The sequence below is a fragment of the Talpa europaea genome (genome assembly GCF_964194135.1).
Source record: "Talpa europaea genome assembly, chromosome: 8".
NCBI lineage: Eukaryota > Metazoa > Chordata > Mammalia > Eulipotyphla > Talpidae > Talpa > Talpa europaea.
The window spans coordinates 33,896,110-33,918,051 of record NC_140075.1 but is presented as its reverse complement, the minus strand read 5'-3'; the positions used below and the strand labels follow the sequence as shown (position 1 = coordinate 33,918,051).

Genomic DNA, 21,942 nt, shown 5'->3' with positions numbered 1-21,942 from the left:
CTTCTGAAATACCACATTACAGTGTCAGTGGAGACTAGAGCTGCCTGCGTTGCCCTGCCCTTACCTGGCTATCCCACACAAGGTGAGAATAACCAGAACTCACCTCTAGTACCAGTGCTCACCTGGAAACATGGCTCTAAGCATCTGGCCCCTGCTGCTGCTGCTGCTGCTGCTATCTTGTACAGGTGAGAGAAACAGTGGGCAAGGCTGGTAATGAAGGGGGCCATTGCTAGAAAGAGACTTAAGAATGTGGAGATTGTTGGCTAAGTAAAAGATAAAGCAATAAGGAAGAGGGGCTGAAGCTGGAGCTAAGAGAAAATGAACATTAAGAAAGCAGGTCAAGATTCACAAGAAAGGGACTCGGCTTACTACCCTTCACTTTACCTTTTTTTTTTTTTTTTGAAAGATTTATTTATTTATGCATACAAGAACTGGGGTACAGGCCAGAGGTGTGGGGTGGTGAGAGGATTTACCACAGACAAAGTGGGAAACAGAACAGGCAGATTAACTGAAACACACTGCTGAGGGGAACAGCGGGTGAGACAGGAGAGGTCTGCTTTGCCAAGTGGGTTGCTCCCTGGCTGGGGATAGAACACATGCTGCAGAGGCCTGGACAACTTCATAGGCGTCATCTCAACCCCTTGCGCCACCAGGGAGGCCACTCACCTCACCTTTAAACTCAGGCAGGGGCTTGGGCTCAGGGGCAGGGCTGAGTTTAAATTCTAGGCACTTTACCTTTAGTGATCTCCAGTTTCTCTCCTTACAGTGATGCTGACCCCTACTGGGCCTCAGCCCTTGGACCCTGGTCTCTCCTTTCTGAAGTCATTACTCTCCACTCTGGACCAGGTTCCCCAGGGGTCACTCAGCCGTTCAGGGTTCTCTGCATTCCTGGCCAACATTTCTTCTTCCTTTGAGCCAGGGAGAATGGGGGAGGGACCAGTGGGAGAGCCCCCACCTCTCCAGCCCCCTGCCCTCCGCCTTCATGATTTCCTAGTAACACTGAGAGGCAGCCCAGACTGGGAGCCAATGCTAGGTCTGCTAGGGGATGTGTTGGCACTGCTGGGACAGGAGCAGACTCCCAGGGACTTCCTGGGGCACCAGGCAGGTGTGTTGGGTGGACTTGCAGAGGTGCTGCTAGGAGCCTTAGTTCCCGGGGGACCCCCTACCCCTACCCGGCCCCCATGCACCCGAGATGGGCCCCCTGATTGCATTTTGGTGGCTGATTGGTTACCTTCTCTGCTGCTGTTGTTAAAGGGCACTCGCTGGCAGGCCCTGGTACAGGTGCAGCCCAGTTTGGACCTCACCAATGTCACATACTTTGAAGGGAGGGAGCCAGGCCCCCACCTTTTGCAGGGTCTGTTGGGTTTGCTCACACCAACAGGGGAACTGAGCTCTGAGGGGGCTCTATGGGGAGGTCTGCTGCGCACAGTGGGGGCCCCGCTTTATGCTGCCTTCCAGGAGGGCCTGCTCCGAGTTACTCACTCCCTTCAGGATGAGGTCTTTTCCATTCTGGGACAACCCGAGCCTGATGCTAATGGGCAGTGCCAGGGAGGTGAGTGCTGCTGGGCAGTGGCTGGGCTGTGGCAGGGCCAGAAGAAGCAACATTACAGCAATCCTCTTTCTTACTCTTTCTCTCCTAGGAAACCTTCAGCAGCTGCTCTTATGGTAAGTAAAAGGAGACTAGTTTTGAGGGGTTGGGCCTGGGAAGTCAGTCACTAGAACAGAAGAGGAAACTGATGGGAGGAGTGTGGTTTTGAGGTTTTGATATAGCTGTCTGGGTTGGTGTCCCAGCTCTACCTCTTCTTAGCCATCTTGCTTTGGGCAGGTTACAGTCTCGTTCTGTGCCTCAGTTCCCCCGCTTATAAAATATGGATAATATTAGCTACTGTAGAGTCATTGTGTGGGAGTAAATGAATTTATACTCTATGCATAACCACTTAGGTTTGTGCTCAGTAAATGCTGGCGAGGAAAGATGTGGCATGGAGGAAGGGGCAAGACTATATTCTTTCATCCCTTACTATTTCAGTGCAGCAGTATCAGAGCACAGTTAGACATATTCAGCAACTGGGTAGATTTCCTGATATGAGACCAACTGAGAGTTGTGTCTAAGTACCTAAAATCTTGAAGAAAGGAGAAAGAAGGGGACCAAGTCGATGGAAGGAACTCTTTAACTGGGCTGCTCCCAGGTGATTGTTGTGCCTGGGCAGGACAGATTTGTCCTCCCTTTCCCCCATCCCAGCATTTAATCCACCTATGCTAGTAGGGCTCTAACTTTTGGAAAAGCTTATGCTTGTCACTCCTTCTGTAGGGGTCTGGGCCAGGTTAGAATCTTCAAGGGGAGAAAATGTAAACTGACCAGATCCTGCCTGCTCCTCCCTCTGCACCCAGGGGCATCCGGCACAACCTCTCCTGGGATGTCCAGGCACTGGGCTTTCTGTCTGGATCGCCACCCCCACCCCCTGCCCTCCTCCACTGCCTGAGCACAGGTGTGCCTCTGCCCAGGGCTTCCCAGTCCTCAGCTCACATCAGCCCTCGCCAACGGCGAGCCATCTCTGTGGAGGCCCTCTGCGAGAACCACTCAAGCCCAGCACCACCCTACAGCATTTCCAACTTCTCCATCCAATTGCTGTGCCAGCACACCAAGCCTGTCACCCCACAACCCCCTCCCAGCACCGGTGCCATCTGCCAGACAGCTGTGTGGTATGCCGTATCATGGGCACCAGGTGCCCAAGGCTGGCTACAAGCCTGCCATGACCAGTTTCCTGATCAGTTTCTAGAAGCCATCTGTAGCAACCTCTCCTTTTCAGCCCTGTCTGGCCCCAACCGCCGCCTGGTAAAGCGGCTCTGTGCCGGCCTGCTTCCACCCCCAACCAACTGCCCTGTAGGTCTGCCCCCTATTCCCCTCACCCCAGAGATCTTCTGGGGCTGTTTCTTGGAGAATGAGTCTCTGTGGACCGAGCGGCTATGTGGGGAGGCAAGTCTGCAGGCTGTGCCCCCTACCAATCAGGCTTGGGTTCAGCATGTGTGCCAGGGCCCAACCCCAGATGTCACTGCCTCCCCACCCTGCCACATTGGACCCTGTGGGGAGCGCTGCCCAGATGGGGGCAGCTTCCTGATGATGGTCTGTGCCAACGATACCATGTATGAAGCCCTGGTGCCCTTCTGGCCTTGGCTGGCAGGCCAGTGCAGGATAAGTCGTGGGGGCAATGACACTTGCTTCCTAGAGGGTATACTAGGCCCTCTTTTGCCCTCTTTGCCACCACTGGGACCATCCCCACTCTGCCTGGCCCCGGGTCCCTTCCTGCTTGGCTTGCTATCCCAACTGCCACGCTGTCAGTCCGCTGTGCCAGCCCTTGCCCACCCCACACGCCTACACTATCTCTTACGCCTGCTGACTTTCCTCCTGGGACCAGGAGCCGGAGGGACTAAGGCCCAGGGGATGCTGGGTCAGGCCCTACTGTTATCCAGTCTCCCAGACAACTGCTCCTTCTGGGATGCCTTCCGCCCAGAGGGCCGTCGCAGTGTGCTGCGGACAGTCGGGGAGTACCTGGAACAGGAGGAGCTGACGAACCCATTGGACTTTGAACCCTCTACCAGCCACGGCTCTGGTATAAGCAAGATGGAGTTGCTGGCCTGCTTCAGTGTGAGTGATCTGCCAGGGTAAAAGTTCATTAGACAGAAGGAAGCACCTCCAGGGGAATTCTATAAAACTGAGAGGAAGTAAGAGTGTCTAGTGAAGTGGTTTTAAGTATACAACCCTGGAGTCAGACAGGCCTGGGCTCACACTGTAATTTTGTGGTCAACCTTCGACAAGTTATTTAACTTCTCTGAGCAATAGTGTTCTCAACTGTAACTGGGGGAGAATAGATAGTGACAATCTTTTAGGGTGGCTATAAGGATTACATGAAATCATACACGGACTTAGCACATGTGTGATACATGAACATGCACTAAATGTTATCTCATTATTCATTCTGACTCTTTGATTTTCCCCTTTTCTGCTCCAGAAAGGAAAGGGATCAAGTTGGAGGGCTTGTATTCTGTCTCTAGAGAGTAAGAGTTGGAAAGTAAGGCAGAAATGAGAAAAACTTAGTGTAACTACAAATCAGAAGACTTGGATACTAGGTTCAACTATGTCACAAATTAGTGTGGACTCAGGCAAGTAATTTAAGTCTCTAGTTTCTTCTCTGTAGAATGGAGGGCCTAGAATATGTAATGTAAATAATAATGTAAATACCATAATTCACTGAGAGCCTGTTATATGTAAGGCACTTTGCAAGGTTCTGTAGGGTATGTAAAAATTCCTTACTCCATATTAGGGCCCACTTTTCTCAAGCCCTGGGACCAGTGAAATGGGATTAGACAGTCATAGTGATTCAGTTCTGATCTGTAAGTACTTATTGAGGCAGTAAGTAAAGAAGTTAGAGGCTTGGTCCCTGACCTAAGGGAGCTTACTCTCTGAGGAGATGCACATACTAGCTTAAGGAGCATCGCAGCGAGTGGTGTTGGAGTGCCTGGGGAAACTGCAGGAGGGTCAGAAGAGACACCGCACTGGTCTCCTATCTGTCTCCCCACCAGCCTGTGCTGTGGGATCTGCTCCAGAGGGAGAAGAGTGTTTGGGCCCTGCAGATTCTAATGCAGGTAACAGTTGGAGGGAGACACGTGGGTGGATTGGGTGTAGCCGTGAGTGGAGGTCCCTGCCTCGTGAGGCAATACCACCATAACATGACCTCCTATTCCCAGGCATACCTGCACATGCCCCCGGAGAATCTCCAGCAGCTGGTGCTTTCAGCGGAGAGGGAGGCTGCTCAGGGCTTCCTGACGCTCATGCACCGTTCCTGGGCCCAGCTGCAGGTGGGCTTTGAAGGAGAGTGGAACAAGGAGGAAGAGGGAAATCTAGGATTCCAGAGCGCCTGGAATCTTGTGTGCAGAGGGCTTGTCCCTTCGAAGGAGGGACTCAAGAGGAGAGGGCTTGTATACTGAATATTTCCTGAACCAGCATCTATTCCTATGCCCGCACAGGTACCGCCATCTGAAGAGCAGGCCCTGGGTCGACTGACAGCCTTGCTGCTCCAGCGGTACCCCCGCCTCACTTCCCAGCTCTTTATTGACATGTCCCCACTCATTCCCTTCTTGGCTGTTTCTGACCTGATGCGCTTCCCACCGTCCCTGTTGGCCAATGACAGTGTGTAAGGACCCTGCACCACTTCTCCTGATCCCGTCAGGGTCAAACCAGCCCCACCTACTTAGTGTAGCCCCTTCTGGAGTTGCACTTAATTAAAATTAGGACATGTCTCCTTCCTGTCTATGACAGCAGTGCTGTAGAGAGCCAGGGGACAACAGTTTGGAACAGGGCCAAAGACCCATTAAGAACCATTACTCTTCCCCAGCCTGGCTGCCATCCGGGATTACAGCCCAGGGATGAGGCCTGAACAGAAGGAGGCTCTGGCAAGGCGACTGCTCGCCCCGGAGCTGTTTGGGGAAGTGCCTGCCTGGCCTCAAGAGCTGCTGTGGGCCGTGCTCCCCCTGCTCCCCCATCTGCCACTGGAGAACTTTTTGCAGCTCAGTCCTCACCAGGTATGAGAATCATTCTCCTTGACTAGTCCGTCTTCTGCTGTGTGGGATGGGAGTCAGTGGCAGGTCTCCTAGTGAGCCCCTCACAAGTGTCCCATCGTGATCCCAACGCAACCCCAACAGATCCAGGCCCTGGAGGACAGCTGGCCAGCAGCAGGTCTTGGTCCAGGGCATGCCCGGCATGTGCTACGCAGCCTGGTGAACCAGAGCATCCAGGATGGAGAGGAGCAGGTGCGCAGGTAAGTGGTTGTGGGATCAAGACTAGAGTGGGAGAGAGACAGAGGCTGCAGTGGGTTGGAGTCCTGGGAAGGAAGGGGCAAGAGAGTGGTAGGCAGTATAGGGCTCAAGGAGTAAGACATATCCATGGCGCCCATGTTTCCTAGTTAGTGTCCATGTTAGTGATCAGAGTGCCTCCTCCATGTACCTACATGGTCCCTACCTCAGTACCAACTTCAGTGACCATCTGAAGGCCAACTTTGTGCCCTATGCAGGCTGGGGCCCCTTGCCTGTTTCCTGAGCCCTGAGGAGCTGCAGAGCCTGGTACCCTTGAATGATCCGACGGGCCCAGTGGAACAGGGGCTGCTGGAATGTGCGGCCAATGGGATCCTCAGCCCACAAGGACGGGTAAGCCCCTTAGCTTAGGCCTACAAGACTCCAGGTTTTTTCTGGCTCTGTGTGGATGACTTGACTAATTATCTCAACCGAGCCTGAGCAGAGTGGTGCCAGCCCTCCCTCCAACTCTGTCCCCTCCACTCTTTATTTTATTTCATGGTCATTCTTATCTGTTATCACCTCTTCCTGACCCTATCCCAGACATCCACTTTGACATCTTAAATCCAAATTTCTCCTGTGCCAGCCTTTGTTCCACACCCTAGACCAGGCCCTGGAAAATCCTGATGTGATACTGGAGGAGAGATTTAAGATTATCTGTCTTTTCTCTCCAGTCCCAAACCTTTTTTGATTACAGGTGGCATATGAACTTCTGGGTGTGCTGCGCTCATCTGGAGGAGCTGTGCTGAGCCCCCGGGAGCTGAAGGTCTGGGCCCCTCTTTTCCCGCAGCTTGGTCTTCGTTTCCTGCAGGAGCTGTCAGAGTCCCAGCTTAGAGCCATGCTTCCTGCCCTTCACGGACGCAGTGTCACCCCTGCCCAGGTGGGCCTATCTCATTCCCTGGCCTTCCACCCTCTACCTCCTGGAGACCCAGTCAAAAGGATTACATTGGGGATACCATCTGCCCACCTGGAGTTTCCTTTTCCTTTGTCCCAAAGATTCCCTCATTTCCCTTCTTCAGATCAAGAAGAGCCCTGAGCCAGACTGGTCCCTGGGGGTGGTAGAGAGATATGTGGAAGCTTTAGACGCAGGCCCTAAGGACCTGAAAGCTATTGTTTGCTGTCCCATTGTACCTTAGGCTGTCCTGCTGCTTGGACGGCTCCTCCCTAGACGTGATGTAAGTAGCAGCAACTTCTCAACATCTCCCTGTAATCTGCCCCCCCTCTTCCCTTACTCCCACATCTGCCCCTTCTGTCCTCCCTCTCAACTCCCCTTTTGCTGGCTGCCCTGCTGCACTGGGATTATTACCTCCCCATCCCTGAGTCCTCTTCTTCAGGCCCCTTGTTTCTCTTGCTTTCTAGCTATCCCTGGAAGAACTCTGCTCTTTGCACTCTCTGCTGCCAGGTCTCAGCTCCCAGACACTGCAGGCCATCCCTAGGAGAGTTCTGATTGGAGCCTGTTCATGTCTGGCTCCTGAGCTATCACGCCTCTCAGCTTGCCAGACAGCAGCGCTGCTGCAGACCTTTCGGGTATGAGAAGCAGGAAGGATGAGCCAATCAGGGAGGTGGGCTCCGGCTGGAAAGAAGACATCTTCCCTGTGGCCAGGGAAAGCCTCCATCCCTCCCCATTTCCTTACATGCAGCTAAAAACACACCACACGTGTGCATGCACACACGCACACCACCAATTCTCATGCAGGTGAAAAATGGAGTTAAAAATACAGGAACGACAGGTGCCAGTGCAGCTGTGTGTATTCCTGGTCAGGTATGTGTGGGATTTCCCAGGTAAGTTCCTCTGCATGTCCCTGGGCAGTTACATGTCCCTGGTGCTACTGCCCCTGAAGTGGCCTTCAGGTTAGTTGTGTGGCCCCCAAGGCATTAGCAGCTCTCTCCGGTTTCGGGTGCAGGACAGCATGACCCACTCTGCCCCAGAATATCAAAGCCAGAGGGAGTGAGAAATCTTCCAGACCAAACATCCCTATTTCAGATAAAAAGACCAAGACCCAGAGAGGCTGAAGGGCTTTAGCTCATCAGGTTCCTAAATAGCAGCAACACTGGCAGCTCATGCTGTCCCACCCCATCCTAGCTTTGATGCCTGCCCTCATGGTTGCCCTTCTCTGAAGGCTGAGTTCTAATCCTGTCACCTATTGTTTCACTGCTATGCTCATCCCCTCCGGCAGCCCATCTCTACCACCTGGCCAGACTGCCTGCTTCCCCTGCTCCCATTAAAGCTTCTACAACTGGACTCTGCGGCTCTTCTCGCCAACCGAAGGCGCTACCGGGAGCTGCTGTGGTCTGAGCAGCAGGTAATAGTCTCCGTTTTGCTTCAGAAGTCCCCTTTCCCAAACTCTTCTACCTCCTCTACCCATCCCTCAGTCCTGGTCAGGCACCTTTCCCCTAAGATCTCTGGGGCCTCCCTGGTGGTGCAAGGGTTTAAGCACAGCACCATGAAGCTATCTGCAGACTCTGCAGCACAAGTTCAATTCCCTGCCGGCCAGGGAGCTACCCACATGGCACAGCAGACCTCTCCTGACTTGTCTGCTGCTCCCCTCAGCAGTGTATTTCAGTCAGTCTGCCTGTTCTGCTCCCCACTCTGTCTCTGGTGGATCCTCTCACCTGCCCTCCTCCCCCCACCCCCGACCCCACACCTCTGGCCTGTACCCCAGTTCTTGTGCATAAATAAATAAATCCTCTTTAAAAAAAAATCTCTGTGACTTGCTTTGCTCTTTTTCTTTCCTCCCTATTTCTCCACCTCTTGCTTACCTGCCCTCCCTCCCTTTCTCTCTTTTGAGCATTTGGGAAATTAGGATGCTGGTGGGGCCCACGGCCAGAGGCAGGACTGGGCCCAAGACATCTTAGGTTCTAGGGCAAAGCTCTGGGAAGTGGCTCCTCCTTCTTTCTCTTATAGGCACAATTTCTATGGAAGAAGATGCAAGTACCCACCAACCTGACCTTGAGGAACCTGCAGTGAGTTTAATTCTACTAATATTTTTTGAGTATTTGCATGTGCCAGACACAATGTGACATGTAAATGGGGAGTATGAATTGGATGACACGTGGTCCCAGACTGTGGAAATTCTCCTGGCTCCTCCTCCCCTCAGCCTTCTGGCCTTCTACAATGCCTGTTGTGATTGTATCTAAGGAATTCAGAAGACCTGGGTTCAACTCCCAGTCCGGACACCTATTTTTAGTCTTGGGCAAGACATTTGACTCTCTAGCTTCAGGTTTTCCTTTTGTAGGGTAAGTTAAAATGCTACCTGCCTTGTAGGTAGTTGTTGTGAAAATTACATGAGATAAGCATGTGAGGTAGTTAACACTGTGCCTGACCAGCCTAAACTCCCAATAGATATTTGCTGTTTTTAATTTATCCAAAGCGACTTCAGAACCACTGGCAAAGCAGGAATAAACAGGTATAAGTATCTTTTCACCCACACCCACAGTAAAAGGACTATGGGCTTTACAATCTAAAGACATGACAGGAATCTCAGCTTGCCACATTTCTAGTAGAATGATATTGGAAATTTCACATGGCCTGGTTAAATCTTTATATTCTACTCTAATAAGCAGTAATGATGTTGTGGGGTAGCCAGTGAAAATATCTATAGAAAAACTTTTTTTAAACTATAAATTACCATATATGAGCATCTGTACTTGTGTCAAGAGTATTGACAACAAGAAACAGACAGGCTGTGACATGTGTTGACCGAGTGTCTACCCACTCACACACCCACAGGGCTCTGGGCACCCTGGCAGGGGGCATGTCCTGTGAGTTTCTACAGCAGATCAACTTGATGGCAGATTTCCTTGAAGTGGCGCACATGATATATCAACTGCCTACTGGGGTTCGAGGGAGCCTGGTGAGAGGGGTTGCTTAAGCATTTGTGGGAGCAGGGAGGCAGAGATCCTGGGTATAGAATCCAGCATTAATGCTCAGCTCTGTCCTGACCCTGCCTACCCTGTGCAACAGAGGGCCTGTATCTGGGCAGAGCTACAGCGGAGGATGACAATGCCAGAGCCAGAGCCAGCAACCCTGGGGCCAGAACTGAGTGGGCTTGATACCAAGCTACTTCTGGACTTACCGTAAGTGCAACCACTGGAAATGCTAGCTCCTCAGAAATCTCAACCTGGATTAAACCTGCCCTTATGAAATGCCCTTAAGGTGGTGATTTTCTGGTCATTCCTTAACATAAATTATAGCCCAAAGCATAAGATTCTATTCAAAGTTGCTTTATGAATTGACTGATTCCCAGATATGGCCCCAGCAGGAGACTGTTGTGTCGCCTGCCAAGCAATCTTAGTATATCCCAGTCTGCATTAATAGATAGAGTATTTAAATTAAGAGAGGCTGTGGTTCAATTCTGCTGCCAGAGGGTTATAACTTCCTTAGGGCACTATGCTCTCTGTTTAGAGGATTAAAGAAAAAAATGTATGAAAAATACAATAAATACCTTCAAATACGTGAGGGGCTATAGAATGGAAAATAGTTTGGTATGTTTCTAAATGACCCCATTGGGCATGAGTAGGAAAAATGAATGAAGAATTTTTTTCTTTGCACAACATAAGGAAAATTGAAGTAGTGAGTTCCTAGCAATTGGAGCTATTCAAACCTAGGCTGGATGACTCCCTGGCAGGAATCTTGTAGAGTGTATCAATTCTGAGCTGAAGGAAGAGAGGACTAAATAAACCTAGGTCCCCTCCTAGCCTGGAGATCCAGGAGTTTATGAGTATCTTGCTCATATACTTCTTTTCTCATTTAAACCCCATCCTTACCCCATTGCCACCCAAACTGTAAGTCAGAGTCTGAAAAGGCTGGTGTTAGTCTCCTGGGGTTGAGAGGATGACAAAATTAGTTGACTCCATCTTTCTATTTTTATAGGCCCTTTCTATAGATTTTGACTCTGGTACTATTTGACCCAGTTCCAGAATTGGCAACCCTAGATAGAGTAAAGGATGTCACTTCTGATTTCTGGGCAGAAGGACTCTTTAAAAAAAAAAAGCCATTCAATTCCCTCTTCCCCCCTCCCCCCAATAGTGTGTCTCTGGTTTATAGTTGCTTATTGATTTTGATTTTTACTTTATTATAATCAGAGTGCCCCTGCTGTTAAATTGTTATAGGATTCGGTTGATGGACAGACTGTCCAATGAATCTGTTATGCTGGTGGTGGAGCTGGTACGAGGCGCTCCAGAGAAGCTGCTGGCACTGACTCCAGTTCACCGGGCAGCCCTGGCAGAGAAGGCACTACACAATTTGGTAAGAGTCCATAATACCAGACTTAGAGCTGCTTTCTGGGCAACCTTAGATAGAGTAAAGGAAGACAATGTTGCTAAGTGTCTTCTAGGCCTACCCCCATGCTTTTGCTGCCAAACAGATTCTTTTCTGTAAGGTTTTCACCCATGATTCTACCTCTGGGTTCTATTCCTTGATAGATAATCTGTTCCAAGCTTCTTATCCATACTCCTTAGAGTCCAAGAAAGTCCTTAGATTCTACTTCCCAGTTTTTCTGCCTGCTCCTATCTGGATTCATTGTTTAAGAAAGCGAACAATGGCAGTGAGCATCATAGGGTATTGAGTTGGGATTGAAGGGTCGTGGTCAAAGTCTGGTACTCTGAGTCAGAGGTGCATTGTCCCAAGGCCTGATGCCCTTCTCCAGGCTCCAAAGGAGACAACAGTCTCAAGGGAAGTTCTGGAGGCATTGGGCCCCTTGGTTGGATTCCTGGGTATAGAGAGCACAAGACGGATCCCCCTACAGATCCTATTGGTCCATCTCAATCAGCTGCAAGACTTCTGCCTAGGAGAGCCATTTGCTACAGAGCTGGGATGGCTGCTGTCACAAGAACCTGTTCTTGGGTATGGACCTTCAGGAACTTCAGATTCTAACTAATTCCACACCCAACCTCTCAACCACCATCTTTGGTGGCAGTCCATTCAATATGCTTTTGTGTTCCCTTAGATCTCTGGGTGCCTAATCCTAGCATGTTCTCTTTTCCCATCCTTTCCCTCACAGTTCCCTCAGCATCCCAGTCCCTGATCTTCTTCCTGTTCCCCAGGAAACCAGAATTGTGGACCCAGGATGAAGTAGAGCAAGCTGGACGCCTAGTGTTCACTCTGTCTACTGAGGCTATTTCCTTGATCCCCAGGGTGAGGTGAAGGAACAAGGGAGGGAGTAAGAGCAGAGAGGAGTCTGATGAGCTAGTTCTGAGAAGTTAAGGCCAAGGAGGTTGAGGGCAAAAGATATAAAACCTGAATCTGGGGAGACTGTTAAAGACTGGACTTTAGAGTTACAGCTGCAGCAGCTGCTATGCAGGTGTCCCCACTCTCCCTCTACCTTCTCTGGCAGGAGGCCTTGGGCCCAGAATCCCTGGAGCGGCTCCTAGAGAAGCAGCTGAGCTGGGAGCAGAGCAGAGTTGGACAGCTCTGTGGAGCATCACAGCTCGCTCCCAAGAAAGCAGCCCTGGTAACTGGGATCGTGCGGCCTGTTATGGAGCATCTTCCAGGTGAAACTACCCAAATCCTCATTTGTCTTGCAGGGCACACTGAAAAGAGTACCAACAATGCATTCAGAAGTCTGGGCTTCAGGTGTGCTGTGCCCTTTGAGCAGATTTGCACACCTGCTTGCTGGGCTTGGGTTTTCTGATCTAGAAAGCATGGAGTTCAGAGAGATGGTTTTCAAGGTTTCTTCTGGTTCTAGCTCAGGACTGTGTTTTTAGCTCAGGATTCCCCTTTTCTTATTTTTTAAATCCCTGTTAACAACTGACTTAGCTCTAGGCTTGGCTGAGTGTGCAGTGCTCTGGGGATAGATACTTAGCATGTAGGAAAGAGATATTGTGAGTCTAGGGACCTGGGTTCTAATCTAGCTCTGCGTTAATTCCCCTGGCAACTCCCTTAGCCTTCCATCTATAAAATGTGGAGATTGTCCTTTCCAGTAATTTCTTATCCTAATATCCTATGAGTCCTATAAGTTTCATACTGTGGTAATCCCTCAACCCATAACTCCCAATTTGCTCTGTCCTCCAAAGTTTGGAGTGATCATTCCATCTATCCACATCTCTCTGGGCATACTTTAATACTACTGTGACCCTCTGACACAATGAATTGTAAATTCCCAGAGCTATAGAACCCTCGAACCAGAAGAAACCTTGAAAATCGTCTCTCCAAACTCTGCCTCTCCTTTTCAGAACCTGTGCCAAATTGTGCAGATGTACGGGGGACATTCCCAGCAGCCTGGTCTGCAACCCAGATTGCAGAGATGGAGCTGTCAGACTTTGAGGACTGCCTGGCACTATTTTCAGGAGACACAGGACTTGGGCCTGAGGCGCTCCGGGCAGCGATGGGCAAGGCAAAACAGGTTAGGAGTGGAAACATCAATTGGAGTTAGAGATGGAAAATCATGAAGAAGCTGGTTGGGTGTGTTATGGGACATGGAGAATAGAGAGCTGGGTGAGAGGGAGGAAAATAGGAGATAAAAGAATTAGAGGATTGGATCCTGACTAGGAAGTCAGAGAGAATAAATGTGGAGGAAAGGAAGGTATTGCAATGTGTAGAGGGACTACCATAAGGCTTACCAAAGTTTAGTGTATATCAAAATCATCTGGGAAGTTTCTAAAATGCTGATGTTCAGGGTCCCATGTTAGACTGGCAGAAAAAGAATCTCTGGGCATGGGGTCTGGGAATCTGCATTTTAACAGGCATCCTGGGTGAGTCTGGTGCCTGTTAAAAATTGTGGACTAGTATCTACTGTTTTTTCTTACTAAGACTTGAGAGTCTTTCAGTAGCATCTTAATGCAGCCCTCTCATATTACAGGTAAGGAAACTAAAGAGCCAGAGAAGGCTAGAGTTATATAGCTAAGGTCAGAGGCAATACTAAGACCCAGCATTCTGACTTGTACTCCAGTGTTTTTTTCATTTACATTGTTCCTCTCTTTCTCCTAGTTGTGGGGTCCCCCTCGGGGATTCCGTCCTGAGCAGATCTTGCAGCTGGATCGGCTCTTAATAGGTCTAGGAGAACGGGAATTGCAGGAGCTAATCCTGGTGGACTGGGGAGTGCTGAGCACCCTGGGGCAGATAGATGGCTGGAGCTCTGTCCAGGTAATATCTTCCTTCCACCTCACAACCATCCAAACACCACACAGATCCGGGCCTCTAGGTCACCTGAAGCCCAGGGAATTTTTTCCTATGACCCTGCCTGACCTCTTTTTTTTTTTACTTCCAGTTTTATTGAGAAACAATTGACATACATCACTGTTTAAGTTTAAAGTGTTTTTCATGATGGTTCAACTTCCCTATCAACACATTGCAAAATGCTTACCACAGTAGGTTCAGCTAATATTTATCTGATAGATATAGATACAATGAGAAAAAAAAAGAAGAAAGGAAAACAATTTCTCCTTGTGATGGAATTCTTAGTATTTACTCTTTTAATCACTTTCCTATCTATCATGTGGCAGTGTTGGCTCTAGTCACGTTGTACATTACATCCTTGTACTTACTTATCTTACACCAAGAAGTTTGTAACTCTTGACCACCTTCCTTCAAGTCCCCCTTCCTCTATTCTCTGCCTCTCTAACTACAAGTCTGGTATCTTTTTCTATGAGATGAGTTTGGTTTTTCTTTTTTAAGATTCCACATGTAAATGATATACATACTTTCTTTGACTGATTTCATTTGGCATAATGCATGCAGGGTCTATGTTGTCACAAGTGGTAGGATTTTCTTATTTTTTTTATGACCGAATGCTATTACATTATATATATATGCACACACACACACATATATATGTAAGTATATATACACATATGTATATGCATGTATATCTATATATATGTAAAATCTTATAACTTCTTTATCCATCTGTAGACATGTTTCCATGTCTTAGCTATTGTAAATAGCACTGCTCTCAACATGGGGGTACAGATATCTTTTATAGTTAGTGTTTTTGTTTCTTTTGGATATATTCCAAGAAGTGGAGTTGCTGGATCATTTAGTAGTTATATTTAATTTTTTGAGGATTGCTCATGCTGGTTTTTGTAGTGACTATATCAAATTGCAACCCTACCAACAGTGCAGGATTTGCTTTTTTCCACACCCACACCAGCATTTGTTATTTCTTGTTTTTTTGACAGTGGTCATTCTAAAGGGCATGAGGTGGTATCTCTTTGTGGTTTTGATTTGCATCTCTCTGATTACAAGTGATGTTGAGCATCATTTCATATACCTGTTGACTGACCATTATTTTTGTCTTTCTTTACTACCCCATACTAGTGACCTTAGGGACTCTGAGGCACTGGACACATAATACTCCTTCCTGCCTCTTTGAGTTCTTATCATTTTCTGTTCTCCTCCTTTTTGCATTCCCAACGTTCCCCATGTCTATTGGAACTTCAGGTCTTAATAATAAAAACATATAATCCAGTAGCACTTCCCTAATCACTTCCACATCCATTAATTTTCTATCACTTCTCATCCCTATCCCAGCTCCGAGTTGTGGTGTCCAGTTTCCTGCAGCAGAGTGGCCGGCATGTGAGCCACCTGGACTTCCTTCACCTGACTGCCCTGGGTTACACCCTTTGTGGACTGAGGCCAGAGGAATTACAGCATATCAGCAGTTGGGAGTTTAGGTCACCTGTGAAGGGGGTTTTTGGGTGGTGGTAAGGTAAAGGTGGGCTCCCTGGGAAGAAAATGATCAGGAGTGGTCCCATAAAACAAGGGCACTCACTTGAAGCCATATCTGTCCCCACTTCATGACTATGGGCCCTGTCACCATGGCTGAATACTCTCTTCATTCTTACTCTTCCACAGCCAAGCAGCTCTCTTCCTGGGCAACCTACCTCTGCAGTGCTCTGAGGAACAACTGGAGGTTCTGGCCCAGCTCCTTGTGCTGCCTGGTGGTTTTGGCCCAGTCAGTAACTGGGGGCCTGAGATCTTCACTGAAATTGGCACAATAGCAGGTAGGAGGCTGGGCTACTGCTGGTTCTACTTGTCAGATGTTTACCTCCATACCATGGGTGGACTGGATGGAGCACTGCTCTGGAATTCTTAAGGTGGGAGTCTGGGAAGGTGTTTAGGTAAGAGATTGGGCATATGTTGGGGAAGAACTGTAGCAAGGTACTTTGGAGGTAGTTGGAGGAGAAGGTATATGGAAGGGAGGAGAAGGGAGAACAGCCCAAGACAGTTTTGAATGCCTATCTACTTGTTTTGACAGCTGGCATCCCAGATCTGGCTCTTTCAGCGCTGCTGCGGGAACAGATACAAGGACTTACCCCTCTTGCCATTTCTGTCATTCCTGCTCCTAAATTTGCTGTAAGTATTGATAGTTGGGGTTCTGGGGTAACTACAAGAGAGCCAGGACCCCTACAATGGATGCGCTGATTCCTGCCCCCCACACCCAGGTGGTGTTCAGCCCCATCCAGCTATCTAGTCTCACAAGTGTTCAGGCTGTGGCTGTCACTCCTGAGCAAATGGCCTTTCTGAGTCCTGAGCAGCGACAAGCAGTTGCATGGGCTCAGCATGAGGGCAAGGAGAGCCCAGAACAGCAGGGTGAGTTCTCAGTTGTACATCTTGACCTTTCATCTCCTGACTCAGAATTTAACCCCTAACTTGGGGCTTTCTTGCTCGTAGAATCCACCCAGGGAGATCCCTGGAGTGAAGATCTATAGGCAATTCTTTCCAATTATCAGTGGCTCCTGGGGCGCAGAGTTGTGGTATTTCTTCCATTCTCTGTATCATTACAGGTCGAAGTACAGCCTGGGGCCTCCAGGACTGGTCACAACCCTTCTGGACCCTGGCACTAACCATCTGCTTCTTTGGCAACCTGCTATGACAGGTGTCTTATAGTTAAAGAGAGATTGTTGGAAAAGAAACCTTAAGTCATAACGAATAAAGTGCAAATGGAAATGCATTCTAATTATTCTCAGGAAGCTAATGTGGAATATGGTTAAATGTAAATGCTCTCCACCCACGCAAGAATCAGTGTTCCTGGCATGTCATTGCTGGAGTCTCTTTCCATCATAAATAACCCTGTTAACTGATTTTCTTCCCTGGAGGCTACTCCCTCTTCACCCTGCCATTAGAAATAACACAGACAGCTGGAGCATAGCATAGGAGACTTTACTAGCACAGGCAGATTGGTGGGGACAGAGGGGAGAGGAATCAAAGGCAAGTAGAATGGGCCACCATTAGAGTGACGGAAGTCCTGGGGATCTTTAGGCATCTTCTGGGATGGAGAGTTAATGCTTGCTGTGGATAAGAGGTGGAGGGATGCGGATATCCTGGCCTCTCTCCAGACGCCGTTCACAGTCAATCAAATAGTTTACTCCATCGATGACCAGTTGCACCAGCTCCACCTGAAGGACACTAACCCTTGATCTCTGCTTCTCGTAACCTGTGTTTCTTTCCTTAGCACTGACTTGTCTGTTCTGGAAAGTCATTTTCCAGTTGCCTCCCCAGTCAACCAGAATGTACATTCCTGAGGCACACTGTCATGTCTAAATCCCCTCATGTCTCAATCCCCACAAACCTGTATTCTCACCCTAAGGATTCTGAAGGATCTCACCTCTGATTTACCCAGTCGGTCCAAATTAGAGATGTCAAAGACACTGCCTGTGGCAGCTGTGTCCACTCCTCCAGTACCACGCTTTTGGAGTCTTAGGTTCTCCAGGATTTTTGGGAAGCGGTTATCCTAGAGAAGAGAGAGGGGTTGGTGGCAGGGTCAACAGAATCAGAGTCTGGTCCTATCTGAAAGAGCCCTGAACTGCTCACGTCTTCCCCCAACCCTTTAGCTAGTTTGTCTGACTCCATAGTGCCCCATCCATATATAGCCACCTTCCTCCCTCACACCCCTCTCTCACTGCACAACTCCTTTACTTTGCTTAGGAGGGGCAGTTTGATGTGCACTCCTGCTCGAAGTCCAGTGCCCAGGTTAGATGGACAGGTCAAGATGTATCCCAGACGCTCGTTCCACATGAATTCCCAGCCACGTTCCTGGATCAGCCGTTCTACCTGAGTCCACAAAGACTCTCTTAGTAAAAAGTCAAGGGTATGTGCACCTTCCCTTAGCTAGACCCACAGGAACTCCAGAAATACATTTAGAACCAGAAATTTGGGATGTCAAAGAATGACATTCTCTTTTTTTTGGTGGAAATGGTTGTTCTTGTCATGCATACAGATAATTTTGATGTTCTAAGCCCATAATAATGAGATTTTGAAAAATATATTGTGTGTGGAAGAAGAGAAACTTGAGGTATAATCCAGGAAGAGTCATCTAGAGAAATGAATGGAGGTGGTAAGCTTAACTGGGAAGGGACTGCTTATTCAATAAATTCTGCATGCATTATCTTTGCTTTGCTAATGAGCCTGGAGCTTGGAAGAGTCCTTTCAGACAAAAAATGAGGGTGTAGGCTTTGAAACAGGAAGAGGCAAGAAAACCTTCTGTTAGCTGTGGAAAAAGCACATGTGAGAAAGCAGAGAGGTGAAAATAGTACAGAAGAGCTGGACTTAAAGGTCTGTGAGAGGGGTGGGGAATGTGGGAAGGTTGTTTCTCTTAAAAGTCCTAATCATGAAGATAACTAAAAGAGTTGAAGAGATGGGGGATCTGCCAGCATGATGGACATAAAGACCATTAGCTTTCATGAGTAAAGGGGACCTTATTCATAGTTCAGAAAGATCCATGGCATAGTTACATGCTGACCTCGGGGGAAATCTTTACATTTAGAACAATAGCACCTAACACTTTTGAGTACTTATTAAAAGGTCAGGTACTTTACATGCATTATCTCAGTTAATCCCCACAGTAACCTAAGACATAGGAAGTCTCATTATCCTAATTTTATAGATGAAGAAACTGAGACCTATAATTTAATTTAAAAAGTACTTTCTGACTCACTTTCAGTCAGAATATGTTATCTATTATTCGCCACAAACAGTAGAAACTTATCAACTAGAATCTAAAAGTAGGAGGGACTCTGTCTTTACAAGTCCAAAATAGAAATGTATCTCTGAGAACACATCCTAGGTATTGGGCTTATTGGGCTTATAGGTATTGGGCTTATGGAATATTCAGTTTAGAATTGAATATTCTAACCTAGGATTGAATCCACTTTGATTGAGGATTCAGTTCAACCCCTCATCTAGAAGCACACATTCTGGAACTTAAGGCATTCCCATTTTCCTCTTCCTGCTCCTAGCTTCAAGCCTAGATCTAACACTTTAACAAAAATGACAGAATCCAGAGTCAAGGCCTACCTTAGCTCAGAACTGGATGGTTACATTAGAATCATGAAAATACCAATCTTTTGTCCTTGCATCTACCTAAGCTTAAAATGTTTCCTTATATACAAGCTCCACCATCCCATTATCATACAGTCCTGGCACTGACCCACCATCTCAGTTACTCTTTTTTTGGCATAATATGGGAACTACTTTATTTACTTCCTTAGATTCCTGACATTCTTTTCTCGATCTATTCTTAGAGTAACCAAAAATCCTGGCATTCCCTGGACAATCCTAATGTATACCTATGTCCTGGAGTGATTGATGGTGATCCCTTTCACTACCGGAAGTGTCCTGGGCTGGTTGATAAATCAGAAGGTCAATATACCTATTCTAGTGTTTGGTTTTTCCTTATATCCTCCCACCTAGTTCCCTTATCAGTCTTCTCCAACCTCTTTGAGGCCTCTGCAGAATCTTTCAAACACTCTCTTCATGTTGCCACCCTTCTCCATGGAGATGACCCGTGTATGATCCTCCTCATTCACCCAGATCAAGAAGCTCTTCTCATTGTTGTGCCTGAGGGTAGGAGAGAGGGAGGGACAGCTATCAAGAGACAGGGCAAGAAATGGGAAAGATGGAAACAGAAAGACATAACCTGGGGCATGGAGACAAAAGACATGTAAAGTAAACCTCATACCAGATTCCACGAGCGTCTGGCCAGTCTCTAGCCATTCCTGCTGCAGTCAGCAATGGGGATACAGGCTTATCAAATAGAAAGTGGTCCTGGGGAAAGAAAAGAACTTGGGTTTTCAAATAAACCTGTTCTTTAAATAGAAATATATAAAGAATTCTCACAGTAGACCCTAGACCTCTCAGAACCCATCTATCTCATGTGTCCCAGCATCCCTGCCACTGACTCTTCCACTGCTCCCGCCACCCAGTTCCCTCTCAAGGCCCCCCTCACATCAATAAGCTGCTGCTGCTCAGCCTCTGTCATCTCGCTGAGCCGATAATAACGTCCAGTCAGGTCACCCTTCAGGCCACTCAGTGCCTCTACCACGACGCGTTCGACCTCTCGTCGTTCTGCCCGAGTGCAGGCTGGAGGCAGACTGAGTCCCCGGATACTTCGGCCAGTTCTGACTCTTGAGGACAATACATACCTTTCATCAAAGTAGCCGGAACGGATCTGAAGAAAAAGCGAAATTAATACAATAACAGAAAAACAGTGGGTGGGAACTGAGGACTTCCAGGAAGGAGACCCTTTGGGAGCTAGAGGGATCCTCACTGCATGCATTGGAGGGAACCCATTGGGCAAGCAATGCAATTGAAGAGGGCATTAAAACTGTCCACTCTGGGGAGCATGGCCATTGTCACCTAACATCCCCTTATCTGCTGCCCCTTAAGACAGAGTTCTTTCCCTACACCAAGATTAAAAGTTCAGCAGTAGGGCCTCCCCTGGTGGCGCAGCGGTTGAGCGCTGGGCTGCGAGGGGCAGCCTCTGCAGCGCCGGTTCTTTGAGGGTCCCACAAAAAAAAAAAATTCAGCAGTAGAATGAGTCAAGAAATACTTCAGGTGAAGGCACTGTAACAAATGTTGTTCATAAGGCAATGCAAATCAGAAGCAGAATATTCGACTGACCTTGCTGGCATCCAGATCAGTCGTGTGTTTCATAGTCCTGGGGTCATATCCATTGTGTCTCTCTTGGATGACAGGATCAAACAGTTCAGCAAATACCTGAGGAGGAATTGAAAGGGAGAGGGTGGTTAAGGAGAAGGAGTCCCTTTCCAGGCTTTAATTATGAATTGATTTCACTGGGTCAGAATATTTAAGCATGGATGGTCCAGTCTTGAGGGTAAGTGAGGGGTCTTTAGGGGGAAGGAGCCGGGATTGCTGGGAAGATGAGTTGGGTCACCAGGAAAACTCTGGGGGCCCCCTACCTCATAGGTCTCCTCATCTCCTGCTACCATGCCCACAGTCTTGATGAAGGGGTGGCCGGGGTTGTCCACGCCAGTCTGGATACATTGATCTAGCGTCCAACCAGTGGGTGTGGTCTTGTCGCAGAGCCGGGCATAGACTGCTGGGGTCAGGTGACTGGCCATGCAGTTGTTGTGCTTTCGGAGGTCTGGGTACTCAGCGCTAGGGAGGGGGTACCCAGTAACCATGGAGGGAGGGCACAAGGGGCCTAATGCTGTAGTCAGCTGGGAGCTATCCAGTTAGCCAAGTCTGGTTTGCTCCTTGGAAAGAGGGGAGATTAGAGGGAGGCTAAACCTTGGTAATCTCATTAGGAACTTTCAGGCTCCATTCATTCCCAACAGTTCTAACTTCCTCTGGCTGGCAGCTCAGTTTCCCCAGACACACTCAGTTCTTTCCTCCCATGAACACTTCAGGGATGGGGGATGGGGGGAGACTGACGGGAGAACAGCAGGAAAAGGAGATGGAGGTGATAAAAAAAAGGATAGATCCTGGTTTCTCAGCTAGGGATTTGGCTAGAGTGTTGCCGCCAGAACTCACAGGACCAGAGCTGGCCTTGGGGGCGGGGACTGCGGCTTACGGGTCCAAGAATGCCTTCCCTTGTGGCTTTGGCCTCCACCCCCACCCGGCTGAAGTCTCCAGACTATACAGCTCCCACTCCTGCGCCTTCATGATTATAAACCTTCTCTGGTGCCTGGGTTCTCATCTCCAAGCTCACCTTCGTTCCCATCACCACCTAACCCCCGTCTCCCCACCCCGCGCTTCGGACACTGATACCTCGGGGGATACAGCCTCCGCCGTTCACTGACAGCTCGGACCGGTTCCGGGCGGAGCAGAAACCCAGCCGCTAGAGACCCAGCTCCGGCCAGGGCCAGCAGCCTGAGCCCTGGGCGGGTGGACAGCAGACGGGAAAAGGGACCTGCCAT

At 48.6% G+C, this 21,942-nt stretch overlaps 2 protein-coding genes across 5 annotated transcripts; one reads left to right on the top strand and one right to left on the bottom strand.

Annotated features, from left to right (window-relative positions):
- Positions 1–130: 130 nt before the first annotated feature.
- Positions 131–16,658, top strand: STRC (stereocilin; the record flags this gene model as incomplete). The annotated part of the gene is made up of 29 exons (XM_084239729.1): positions 131–179; positions 752–1,552; positions 1,641–1,665; positions 2,389–3,643; positions 4,579–4,641; positions 4,744–4,854; positions 5,023–5,189; positions 5,391–5,577; positions 5,698–5,813; positions 6,066–6,198; positions 6,542–6,724; positions 6,981–7,019; positions 7,204–7,371; positions 7,541–7,606; positions 8,022–8,147; positions 8,750–8,808; positions 9,575–9,698; positions 9,809–9,921; positions 10,957–11,092; positions 11,493–11,689; positions 11,890–11,980; positions 12,180–12,336; positions 13,018–13,187; positions 13,772–13,927; positions 15,314–15,456; positions 15,638–15,786; positions 16,041–16,138; positions 16,228–16,375; positions 16,570–16,658. The coding sequence occupies 29 exons, from the start codon at positions 131–133 to the stop codon at positions 16,656–16,658; spliced, it is 5,319 nt and encodes a 1,772-aa protein (XP_084095855.1).
- A 276-nt stretch (positions 16,659–16,934) lies between these two features.
- On the bottom strand, positions 16,935–21,942 carry CKMT1B (creatine kinase, mitochondrial 1B; the record flags this gene model as incomplete). 4 transcript variants are annotated; one of them, XM_084239470.1, is made up of 9 exons in its annotated part: positions 16,935–17,181; positions 17,391–17,516; positions 17,702–17,836; positions 19,498–19,621; positions 19,743–19,828; positions 20,010–20,231; positions 20,684–20,779; positions 20,983–21,243; positions 21,772–21,942. In XM_084239470.1, the coding sequence occupies 9 exons, from the start codon at positions 21,940–21,942 to the stop codon at positions 17,065–17,067; spliced, it is 1,338 nt and encodes a 445-aa protein (XP_084095596.1). In that variant the 3' UTR covers positions 16,935–17,064. The 4 variants fall into 4 exon arrangements, with proteins under 4 accessions (XP_084095596.1, XP_084095597.1, XP_084095599.1 ...); XM_084239471.1 differs by having other exon boundaries at positions 20,983–21,181; positions 21,794–21,942; XM_084239473.1 differs by lacking the exon at positions 17,702–17,836 and having other exon boundaries at positions 20,983–21,181; positions 21,794–21,942.